This window comes from Penaeus japonicus, unplaced genomic scaffold (genome assembly GCF_977035675.1).
Source record: "Penaeus japonicus unplaced genomic scaffold, GWHDUDI00000001_assembly GWHDUDI00000001, whole genome shotgun sequence".
NCBI lineage: Eukaryota > Metazoa > Arthropoda > Malacostraca > Decapoda > Penaeidae > Penaeus > Penaeus japonicus.
This window is the reverse complement of record NW_028234403.1, coordinates 38,612,434-38,624,933: the sequence shown is the minus strand read 5'-3', so window position 1 is coordinate 38,624,933 and position 12,500 is coordinate 38,612,434. Positions and strand designations below refer to the sequence as shown.

The 12,500-nt window shown below is 37.4% G+C and overlaps 1 protein-coding gene and 1 non-coding gene across 3 annotated transcripts in view; one reads left to right on the top strand and one right to left on the bottom strand.

The window, feature by feature from the left end:
- LOC122267067 (RNA N(6)-adenosine-methyltransferase mettl16) overlaps nucleotides 1-3,324 on the top strand; it is a 9,552-nt gene extending 6,228 nt beyond the window's left edge. The window contains exons 8-12 of one of the 2 annotated variants that reach the window (XM_043037041.2): nucleotides 565-681; nucleotides 946-1,117; nucleotides 1,224-1,341; nucleotides 1,758-1,874; nucleotides 2,757-3,324. In XM_043037041.2, the coding sequence (XP_042892975.2) occupies nucleotides 565-681; nucleotides 946-1,117; nucleotides 1,224-1,341; nucleotides 1,758-1,874; nucleotides 2,757-3,235 (1,003 nt within the window). In that variant the 3' untranslated portion in view covers nucleotides 3,236-3,324. The remainder of the gene's footprint in view (nucleotides 1-564; nucleotides 682-945; nucleotides 1,118-1,223; nucleotides 1,342-1,757; nucleotides 1,875-2,756) is intronic. The other variant, XM_043037042.2, reaches the window with a different exon arrangement.
- A 1,831-nt stretch (nucleotides 3,325-5,155) lies between these two features.
- The window catches only part of LOC122267065 (uncharacterized), a 14,477-nt gene continuing 7,132 nt past the window's right edge, over nucleotides 5,156-12,500 (bottom strand). The window contains exons 3-4 of the transcript XR_015191282.1: nucleotides 11,618-12,500; nucleotides 5,156-7,906 (exon numbers count right to left, since the gene is read on the bottom strand). The exon at nucleotides 11,618-12,500 is cut by the window's right edge and continues 533 nt beyond it. This is a non-coding gene — a transcript (uncharacterized LOC122267065). The remainder of the gene's footprint in view (nucleotides 7,907-11,617) is intronic.

The following is a 12,500-nucleotide window of genomic DNA, read 5'->3' as shown; positions in this document are numbered from 1 at the left end:
CTTGTCACATGCACATGGGGGAAGAAGTTAACTATGCATATTTTGATATATAACACATGATGATTATGTTGAGGTTTTGGCTTAACCCTCTCTGGACGGGTGGTACACTACGATACCGCTCATTCAAGGGCCCGTTTGCCGGGTGGCACCATATGGTGCCAGTCATTTAATTGATTTAGGCCTAAGCGTTCGAGAGCCCCGGCATTGCAACCATGCAAGGCTGTAATGGCCTCGGCGTGAATGGGTTAAAATGTGTAGAGGTTTTGGCTTAAAACTTGTCATATTCAATAGCGACGTTTAAAATTTGGCGCTTGCTGGAAGCTCGGATGCGGAGTGGAGGGCGTTTTCTACTGCCAGTAGTGAAGGGGTTAAGCTCTGCTGCATAACTTAGATGTCTGTAACAGATTTTGGAATTCATTTTGTAATTAATAGAATTATTATTTTATGGATGTTAAGTTTTGATTACGTACAGATAGTCTTTAATGTAAGACTTTATTTAGGGAATTGTGCAAGCAACTTTGTTATATGCTTACTTGTCTAAATTTTGTGTTCTCTTCTTTTTAGGATATTTACAACACTAATTGGAACCAAAGCAGACATTAAAAAGATAAAACAAGTTCTAGCAACTGTTAGTCCTGCACATTCATCACTTACAGAATTCTGTCAAGGAAGAACCATGAGGTATGTAATTAATAAATAAGAAGAAATAAAAGTTGATCGGTACATGGAGATTCAAAAATGGTATGAATAAAGACTATATATTATATAGAAGCTAGTTAAAATATGAAATGTAATGAATGTTAGCATTTTATAGAAGCTAGATAAACTATGAAGTGTAATATAAGGTGTTATTTTTATATCTACAGTATATGAAATAATTGATGTAGATAATCAGAAAGATAATTTGAGGTTTATCCAACATTAACTTTTTAATATCCACTACAGATGGGGACTAGCATGGACTTTTGACCCAAAGTTGCACTTGAATCAAGTGATGAGTAAAAAACAGATGGCAAATAGCAAGCCAATGGTAATGTTACTGCCTCGCAGCCTATTGACTGCATATACTGTTCCAGCAGCATGGCGAATGGTTGCCAAGTGGTTGCACTATCTAAAGGTAAATATCGGTACGTTTTATATTTGTGTGAAATGAAAAATTATGGTTATTGCTGATGAGATATCCATTATTTTTTAGTCTCAATTTCATGAAGGTATATTTCCAGGTTAAGGTACGTGTCTTCAAGAATACAAAATACTTTGTTGGTGCTCATGTCAAAGCATATAAGCCAACATGGTTACATCAGAGAAGGAAGAAACGAGAAATTGATCGAAGAAATAAAGGTAAACAAGTTGATCTTTCTTTTCTCTCATACATATACACAATAGTTAGTATAGACTACATGAGAGAGAGAGAGACAGAGACAGAGAGAGACTGATTAACTGACTGAATCTATATACTAGTATTTATATATTTTCTAATATTTGTAAGTGTGGTGTCATGGAAATATTTTGTCAATGTTGATAATCTAACTTTATTTATGAAGTATATAGAAAATAGATAAGCCAATGTTCTTGGATTTCTCCAGATATTTTCAATTAAGACTGGATGATCTCCAGAGCTTTAGCTCACAGCCATAAAAAAAAATACCCTAATATTAATAATTCATAATCATATTCGCAGATGTTGAAAAATATACAGTAGTATAGTGTGTGTGTAAAATATGCAATCATGTTTTATAATATATGATTACTTTCAGAGAAAATGCACAGGACAAAAGAGTCAGATGATATGGAAATTGTGGGTGGAGAGACCTTGTGTAAAAGTAAATTAGTAGAAAGTGATGAGGAGCATCCTGACATTATGGAGTATAACAGTAAGTTTTTTTTTCTCTCTCTTTAGATAAGATGAGTCAGTACTCATAGCTGGCAGTGGCTGGGCCGCCTTGTGCATATAGCCCGGGCGAAGCGACGTCTTCGCAAATCTGTCTGAACTGAACTTCTCTCTCTCTCTCTCTCTCTCTCTTTCTCTTTCTTTTTCTTTGCTTTAATATACTATCTTTCAGAATAGACCTCAGTGTGTATGAATCATTTCAGCATTATGGCTCTTAAATGCATGTTGCAACTATTAATGTCAGGAGAGATGTTACTATTGGAAATGCTCCTTTTCCATAGGGTCTGTAAACAAGTACAGTCATACAAAACAAACTCTGGGGGAAATAGGAGCACCTAAAAACAATTACACTTGAAAGTATTTGATGGATCAAGTACTATATGCAATAGCTAAAATTGCTATTGGTGTCAGAGAATATTTTAGTGTGTGTGTGTGTCTGGTTCTGTGTCTGGTGTGTGTGTGTGTGTGTGTGTATCTGTGTCTAGTGTGTACGCACGCATGCATGTGTGTCTGTTTGTGGGTGGGTGTGATGTGCGTATGTATCTGTCTGCCTGATGTGAATGTGGTTGGTGTGTGCGTGAGTTTGATGTGCGTGCGTGTGTGTGTGTGTGTGTTTTGTCTGTTTGATGTGTGTGTGTTTGTCTCGTGTGTGAGTGGTGTGTGCCTTTGTTTGTTTGATGTGTCTGTCTGTGGGTAGGTGGGTTTGATGTGTGTGTCTGTCTGTCTGTCTGTCTGTTTGTTTGATTTGTGTGTGTTTGTGAGAGAGAAGGAGAGAGAGACGGACAGACATACATTGTAATCATCTATGTATATTAATTATTTTACAGATGAAAATATGATTATTTTTTTGTATTTTTTCTACCAGCAGTGAATCAGAATGAAGCACATTCAATTGAAGAACCCGTTGAAAAGCAACAACCACAAAAGCGGAGTAAAGATGAGTGTGAAGGAGAAGACCAGGAAGAGAGCAGTCATGAGAGGAAGAAACCAAAGATATCCTCAGAAGAACTAAATCAGTCAGCAAATGGATCAGAAGAGAAACCCACACCATATCAAATATCATCACCAAATGATTCAGGCATTGGTAACAGCCCAGACAAGGAAATATGTTCTAGTTCAGATTTCCTCAGGCAAATCAGTGAAAAACTACACAAAGAAAAGGAAGAACCACATGTGCCTCAGGCAGGTGGACTAGAGTGCATTCTGAGGTTCAACATCCATTTGAAGCAAGCAGGAGGGCTTATTAGTCTAGAGTTAACATACCTTGGTGGCTCAGCTGGTAAAAATGGTCTTGGGCAGTTGCTTTTGTTTATGAGAAACCAGCTGACAAATCCAACTATATGAGATATGATAATATCAGAGCAATAGTCCAAAGACTTATGTTGTTAAGGTTATGGTTTACTATTTGTATTTAAATAAATTGGATATTTTCAGCTGCCTTGTTATTGTACTCCACAGTAACATTTAATGTGCTTGAAGTTTTTTTCAGATACGAGACAAAATTGATTGATTTAGCATTCTTTGCATTATTTTTAATATCAATGGCAAGCCTCCACATTGTTTTCTGTGCAGATCATTTTGCATAATAATAGAGTAAAGCTTGTCACCAGAGCTTTCTTTTCATTAGCAATTTGAGCAGAGAATTCAATTTTTTAAATCATAAAGAAAAGATCCTAACTAGAGTTTGTCTAAAGTGAAAGGACTTCAAATCAGGAAGTAATTTCCTTCGAGTTTACATTTTTGCATTTGCTTACACTTTTGTCAAGGTGTCAGTTTTCTTGAAATGATTGATGTAAACTAATTCAGACTGATCTACACTAAATGATCAATATGATTTTAGGCATCATTTTAGGAGCTTTTTTACCCAAATTTATTCATTGATACATGGGACCTTGTGGATTTTTGCAGGTAACAGTGCCTACAAATATTATCAAAGTTTTCATAGCTATGTTCTCAGTTTCTCTGCCTTTGTTATTGCCTTTATAATGCAGTTATGTGTTCTTCATATACAAAAGAAAATTCTCTAGTCTTAAGCAACATTTCTATCTCAGCCAGTGGTAACATATGAAGTCATAAGCTATCAACCCAAAGAAGTCTTTGCATTGATAATAGGTTGCATTTTCTAGTACCTTCACAAGCTCCAACAATCATTATACAGGTCTCTACCACCAACAATCATTATACAGGTCTCTACCACCAACACTAAATTCATGAGTTAAATTTCCTTTCATAGGACTCTGATAAGCAAATGTAACCAATCAAAACCTCATTATAGCACTCAAAATGTCATTACTGGCTTCTTACTGACAAAGACCTTCATAAGGATTAACTGCCAAGAGTATTCCTCATGATAGTGACAGACATTGCTTAACCCATCCACGACGGGGGCATTCTAGCCTTGAATGTCATAATGCCGGGGCGTTCGAATTATTAGGCCTAAATCAATTGAATGGCTGGCACAATACTGTGCCGCCCGGCCACTTGGCTTTTGAATGAGCGGTACAGTACTGTACCACCCGTCCAGAGAGGGTTAACCTATTAAGACCAGGAGACAAGATATCATGTTGAGTAGTGGCAGGACCAGCCACAGAGGACAAGATATTTTGATGGCTATCCTCCTGGCCAGCACACTGGTTGATTGATTGCATAGGACTTTGGCTGTGGTCAGAGCAGGTAAGTAGCCTGTGGCATTGGGCTTGCATATTTGAAATATCCCGATGTTTTGACCATTTGGAGCCAAAATACTATATATTTTTCTGTGTAGAGGGTGAAGCATCCTACAGGAGTTAATTAGATATACAATCTTCTTGATTGGAGAATTATGTAGCAAATTATGCAGTTGGTTGATAGAAAGTGGTAAAAATAAGAGGGAAGCTCAACAACAAACTAAGCTTTGATCTTTCTCTTAAATAGAATATTTTCTGGACTTTGTATAACAGTCATTAATGGCAACCAGAAAGTTTACATTAAAGATCAGGAATTCACAAAAACTGCTCACAAAATTTCAATTACATTCACTCAAACTTGGAACTTTCTTTGATTACTTTGGTTTTCCTCAAGTAATGTCTCTTGGTAGACACTGAGACAAAAGAAATTCTAATAATAGAAAGAGGATCCATAATAGACAATTTAATGATAAGAAGCAACAGGTTACAGATTTATGTGTCTTCTGACCTTTTGACTTCTTGACCCTACCCTTTTGTACACAATCTATATTCATACCTCTGGTACATATTAGTGATAATGGGATAATTAAACAACATATTAGAGAAAATGCATTTTGGCACAATATAAAACATATAAACATTTTTACAATGTTGAATTACCAAGGTTCAGCGCTACAAAACCTTTTATCCTTACACATCCTTTCACAGCATTTATACAGTTATACACATATGTTACAAAAAAATAAGCATAAGATTCTTGTGTAAATGCACAGATGTTTGTGGCAGTGGTATCTAAATTAAATAAGTTAATGCTGACAAATGCTATAGTTAAGTATCACAAATTTAGCCTTTCTGAAGCAAAGCATCAACTCGTAAAGAGCTTATTCCCCACATTTTGTACCTCAAGGACTGCCCTCATGCTGCAGACCATTATTTAGGTTATTTCTTATAAGAGGTTTGTTCTCCACTAGTCTACACATGAGAGAAGATATTATAAAATCTGAAGCACAAATGGCTTCTTATGGCTTGCTTCCTTATTAATGGCACAAAATATCATACCTCAGAGGCTTCATTTATGATTAGAGTATAATTTGATCTGTAAAATGAGTTATAATAAAGGTCTTTTCAAAGGCATTGATCAGATACAAAGTAACTTGCACATTAATTTTCTTTTAACCTGACTGCTATCAGTGTTAAAAAACTACAAGTCTACTATCACCTATGATAAGTCTTCTATTGGGAATCATTTGCCCATTCTTTCCCTCCATCCTCAAGCAGTGGTCCTATTTCTTGTATGATAAACTACTTTGTGACAATCTATGGTTACACTTCATTGTTTCCTGTTAAGCTCAAGGTTTACTATTTACCAGCACTTAGCCTATACCCATACTGACATATTAACTATTGTTTGATAAATGCCCTAACTATTACAGCTGCCCTCTTTATTTCTTCTGAAAACCAAATTCTGATCCAAGACTTTCACTGTGAAAAATGCATTTCTACTTAGCAGAATGGTTGATTCATTTTAGCAATGTTGTTACTGGAAACATTATGCAATAAAAAAAGGACAGCAATGTGAAGTACATTCCAAAATACTCCTGATAATATCTAACTAATTATTTTTCGAATTGCACAAAACCAAATGCACATATATTCATTTACCCATAACATCAAATCCCTTGGTGAAGCAGATTTTTTCTCACACTGGTAGCAATTGATATTTTATACTGAAAAAGATCCTAATAAAATGTTTTTGATTTATACTTGAGTAACTTTCACATGATTGCAGAACAGTTATTCAAGCTAAGTAGTTTTATGCAAATTAGAGAAGCCCATTTCAAATAATTTTAACTTCTCATGCCAATGACAACCAACGCATTACCAGCTGGCATCATATTTGTAATTGTAAAGAAAGAATTTGAGATAGAGTAGTGAATGTTACACATACACTAGAAGATAAATTATCTTTAAACTTCTATATAAGTTTATAGTAAAATAGAATACTGTTTTTGTTTGCATACAAAGACACATTTAGGAAAGTCTGACATAATTTGTATGTTCTGGCAGCATTTGAATAATGCCAAGAAAGGCACACAAAATGAATTTTCAATCATAAGGCCACATAAGACTTTGTTGGACAAAATTGTTAACATTTTGAAAATACACTTAACAGGTCTGAAGCAATGCAGACAGAGGGTCTAGACCAAAGATGAAGTGATCAAGAATCCCCTTAAATTAACTGCATTTTAATTCTAGCATTATCTTGGTTGTGAAAATAATTACCTACATGATGTAAAAGCTTCTTAAAATTTGTTCCTTACATGGACAGAATATTCAGAGGTAGAACATTACACCAGAGAGCCTTCACAGGGTCAAAAACCCTCTAGATGCCTGGCTGGTGAAAGCAACTATCAGATTTTGGTAATGAATACAGGATATAATATACAAGAGTGACCAACTTCCTGAAACATTCTTCTTTTGAGATCAATCATCACGACTCATCACACCATTTTCATAATAAGGATATAATTAATATGTTACAATAATGAGATTACATGATCACACACCGTACACAAACACGACCTTCATCGTCCTGACTGAGCATCACCACCTCTACATGCACAAGCTAACTGAAATCTGCACAAGCAGATGCAACTTAAATGTGTGCAGCTAGTTAACAAGCATACACACATTTATCCAGGAGTGCATTTGTCTGCTTTAAGCACTACCGGTACTTTGACTCCCTGCAGTTTCAACATCATCATGCAACCTGACTGGTAACTCTAGTGCTGAAAATATACAGCAGCTAATACTGAACTTTATTTTATTTCTGCAATACACTTTAAATTTTTGACAGAAAGCTACTATGCTTCTGATAATTCATAACATTATAATTACAATTTACATGATTATAGGAGGCATCTGTTTATACAATGTTAAACCTCAAATGGTTGTTTTTATACATAAAAATTGTACTAGTAGAGAAGAAAATGGGGAAATCCATTTTCTAAGCAAGCTTTAAACTTGGTAATTTGCTCTGTGTAATAAATGCATCTACACATAGCAATGTGTGTAAGTATCCATCAATACAAAATTAAATTAAAAACATTCAGGCTACGTCAAGATATACTTAGTCTGTTTGTACCTAATACAGCATGTGACTACTCAAATGTACTTTTAAAGAATAAAAATAGCTCCTTTCCCTATTTTAGTAAAGTTTGAAACAATTCTTTCCTAACTTTCCTAATACAGCCAAACGTCCACTGCTGTTTTGTCAATATTAGGTATTCTGTGCTCCTCTTCTACTTCCCTAGGTGATTTCTTGGTTTGGAGAGGTTGAGTGGTGCATCTGGAAGGTAAACAAAATATCTTAAGGGCAGGCCAGTTGTTATTTCTAAAGACATAAATGTACACAATATGCTCGCACACGCACACGCACACGCACACGCACACGCACACGCACACACACACACATATATTGATGGCAATGTATTTCTATATTGTTTCTTTACCTTAACTTCTTACACTTTTTACACCTTATTTACACATTTTCTAAATTTCCTTTAACACCGAACTCACAAATACTGCACTACAAATGCATCTATAACTTCTCTACTAATTCCAAGGTTTACCACCTTTTCAGGCAACAATACATCTATCTATTCATTGTACACAAAACTATATCTCATATCCAGACTCAGCAGAGGCTTGTTATATAATTTTAAAATTTTAGAAGAGGAAAATGTTCCTCAGCTAAATCAACACTCCAAAAATGCTCTTTTTCCTTAAAAGGGATATTTTCAAGTTCTAAGATGCATATTAAAATGAATGTTATATTTTTGTTAGTAAATAAGTATTCTAGAATAAAAAATTATATAAATCCTTTCACATACTTCATTTCTCACTCATGTCCACTCTCACTGCCACTCTCTATCCCTCTCTGATTAATGGGCATACTCTTTTTCTCACTCTTTTCAACTGTCACTTTAAATCTCCTTTGCTGTTACTTTCACTCTCCCTTACTACCTACACTTCTCACTATCTCTAACTCTCAGCATCAAAGATATGACAACCAATCTTAACCTTTTCAGTGTGCAAAATATTTGTTTTTTCAAAAACGATCCTGGAAGTACTTTATGTTAACCCATTGGAGCCGGTTGACGTGATAGCACGTATTGTGGTTTTCGCGTCAGACGCCTGGGACGAGCTATGAGGGGAAGCCACGCGCTTGGGTAGAGCAAGCGGACAGCCCAGGCTCGCTGCTTGTGCGTCCGAGGATCTCGAGACGTTAGGCTTATGCGTTCGAGAACCCCAGTATTGCGACCGTGCAAAGCCGGAACAGCCCTAGCATGAATTGGTTAATATTGGAAGAAGTTGATCTCATACGAGTTCTTCAAACTTGGTTTATATGTACCAAGAAATAATGAAGAACTGAAACTGACGAATCTTTCATGTAGTTAGACCACCTAATTCCATAGGATTTTTCCAGATTAGAACTAGGAGTCTACAGATACTCAAGTAAAGTTTGATATGGTGCTGTACAAATATGCAAATTGTGGCATGAATCCTTAACCCATTCACGCCGGGGCCATTCCGGCTTTGCACGGTTGCTATACCGAGGTTTTCAAACGCATCATCCGAACACTTCGAGATTCTCGGGCGCACGGACCGCGAGCCTGGGCTGCCCGCTCGCTCACTCCGAGCGCCGGCCTTGGCCAGATATCTCGTCGACGGCGTCTGACGCGAAAACCACGAAACGTGTCAGCACGTCATCCGGCGTGAGTGGGTTAAGTTTAGTTCTACTGCCCTCTCCCACATCCAGACTGGGACACTCTTTCACTTTTACCATTAACCATGATATGTTAAGATTTCATATTCTTCCAGAATAGCACTGTGTCTAAAGATCACACTGTCACTATCATGTATGTTATGCTTAACCCCTAAAAGACAGATGGTGTGATACCACATCATGTGGTCGCAGCACTTGCCACCACGGTTGTGATATCACGTCATAGCTTTTTATATGGCCAGCAAGCCAGGTGATCATGCACAGATCAGTCAGCCGTGGCCAGAGCGAGTGAATAGCCCGAGGGTGTTAGGCCCACATGTACTGAAATTCCCAGCATTGAGAAAAGGCAGAGCCAAAACTACCCCAGCATTACTGAGTTAACCCACTCACGACGGAGGCATTCCAGCCTTGCATGTTACAATGACGGGGCTCTCGAACTCTTAGGCCTAAATCAATTAAATGACTGGCACCATATGGTGCCACCCAGCAACCAGGCCCTTGAATGAGCGGTACCGTAGTGTACCACCCGTATGCGGTTAATATAGGCAAGGAGCAAAGCAATTTACATGACATTTTTTTCTTTTTTTCTCTTATGACTGACATGTCACATTATCTTCAGCACAAATACTAAATTCAAAATTTCTGCAGAAAACTAGTGGGTAAAACAATCTTTCTAGAATGGATTATTAATAACTTTAAACAGCACTGATCTCTTTAATCTTCAACCACTCATGACAGGGCGTATATTTGCCTAATTTCACTCCTGCTGGCAATACAGCAAAGCCATCCTATACACACAAATGCATTGTCAGCAGACACACCACAACCCCATCACATTCCTGACCATGTCACCATTCAGGAATAAGACATCCCTAACTCTGACATACAGCCAAATGCTGTCACAGACACAAGCCTACATCCCAACCGCAATATGCTAAATAAAAAAGACTATGTGCAGAGGGGAGGTAATAAACTCAAAGGAACAGACATACTGACAAAGTCATCAACAGCTGATGACATTATGCTATATGCATTTTTCTAAATTTCAAGTATTCAATGTTTGTAAGCAGTATATGATTTTGTTAGTACTATATGAAAACTGCAGGCTGATGACCTGTTGAGATGACTGATAATATTTCCCATTGAGTGGCTGTTCTATTTCTGTATATAGTCTCTCTATAGAATTATATTAATTGTATAACATTGGATAAATTTAGCTTGTATGCACCATAACTAACTGCATACTGTAGTCTAAATTTTGTCTTATTTGTTTCTGAACAAATATATTCTAGAAAACAGAAATAATAAATAGGCTTCATTCAACATGATTGTGATATGTGTGTAACATTTTTCAGCACATTTGAATATCCTTTTAATCAAAATTTTCTTAATCTTTACAATTATCACATATGAGAAGATGTCTAATTATAAACTTCCAGCTCATTCCCTACAGGGCAATGAGCTAGCATGAGCAGGCTGAAGCTTTACAACAAATAAACTTACAGACATGTCCACACTAGCATTGAGCAAGTGCATACCTCTACTGATTGATGACACATATAACAATTAACGAAGAAAAAGTTTACTCTGTTTACTCATAAAATGCTTAATCTGTGGACACAAAAATGCACTATTTTCCATCTGCTAGTGCTTGTCTGTGCCTTCTTGCTGTGAATAAATGAACAGCAAGATGAACATTACATATATAAACAATTAGCTTCTTGGTAATAGAAAAGGGGTGTGGTTTCTTGGCAAATCAAGCATATGGTGACTGTGTATGAGTGATTTGTAAGTGCATGCATGCACATGTGTGCTCGAGCATATATTCCACTACTGTTCTCACTCTCACTGCCATTCTCAATCTTTCTTTTCTCTATCTTTTCTGTGATATTGTGCAGTGTCCTTAACTCACCTACTCCTATAACTGTTAATTAAATTATGCTAATTTCTGCCATAGCAGGCTCTCAAATCTTACAAGTGTGTCAGTTGACAAGAAGGTATAGGCATAGCCAGGTTTCATCCCTCCCTTATCTTTACTTGAAAAATAAATTATTTGCTCCTATTTTGCATTACTTACATGATCTACCCAAATATGAGTACTGCATAGCATCTACCAAACAAAACATCCTTGAAAATAAATTCCTTACTGTTATCCCTTCTTTTCCTCTCCTTAATTAAACCAATCAGAGGCCTGTTTCATTATTGTTATATTTTTTTTCTTCTTATGACCATTAATGAAATAGCTATCAACATAATCACTGATTAACTAACCTTGTGGTGGTGGTGATGGCTGTGGTGATAAAATAGGCTTCTGTGGAGAATGAGGATGTGCAGGTGGTGGTTGGTGCCATGGTGAAGAAGCTCCCCGCGGACTAGCCCCACGGCTTAGATGTGGGGAAGCAGGCGTGCTGGGAGCTTGTGGAGGCTTTGGACTTGGACTATGCGTCAGAGGATGTGGAGAGGATCGTGACGATTGAGCCTGGTGCCGTGATATTTGGGAGGCTATTGATGTGGCTGGAGTGTGCCCAGGTGACAATCCTCCTGCAAGCAGTGGTTGATATTGTGCACCAGCCAACGATGGGTGCAGATGACTCAGAGGATATGTGCTTAATCCTGCAGCGGCTGCTGCTGCTGCTGCTGCAACAGCAACAGCCTGAGCCATTTCAGGCTGCTGGGGAGACATAGCTGGGACTAGGCCTGGTGCCAGTGATTGAAGTCCTGGTGCTAACGTTTGTAACATCATATAGCGATGGTCCAAATAGGGACTAAATCCATACAGATTTGCCAGACTACCCACTGACCCATATCTTCCCAGATCATACCGCTCAGATGACATTCTGCTGAGGTCTGAGACTGGATCTTTTCGGTCCCTTGAGCCAGAAGTGAGTAGGTCCAACCTATCTGCAGATCCTCTATCTGTCCGCTCTTGTCTTTCCACTTTCACTGTGTTAGCCAACATATCATTAGCATGCTCCTTTACAACACTGGGCTTAGACTGGGGAACACTGGTTTCTGGTTTTAATAAAGTTCTAAGGAAGGAATCACTTTTTCTATTGGCAGATTCATTGTTCAGTATAGAATCAATACTGTACACTGATGATGTCTGTGAATTAATGGCACTTCTGTTGGTATGGTGATGAGAAGGGGAAGATGA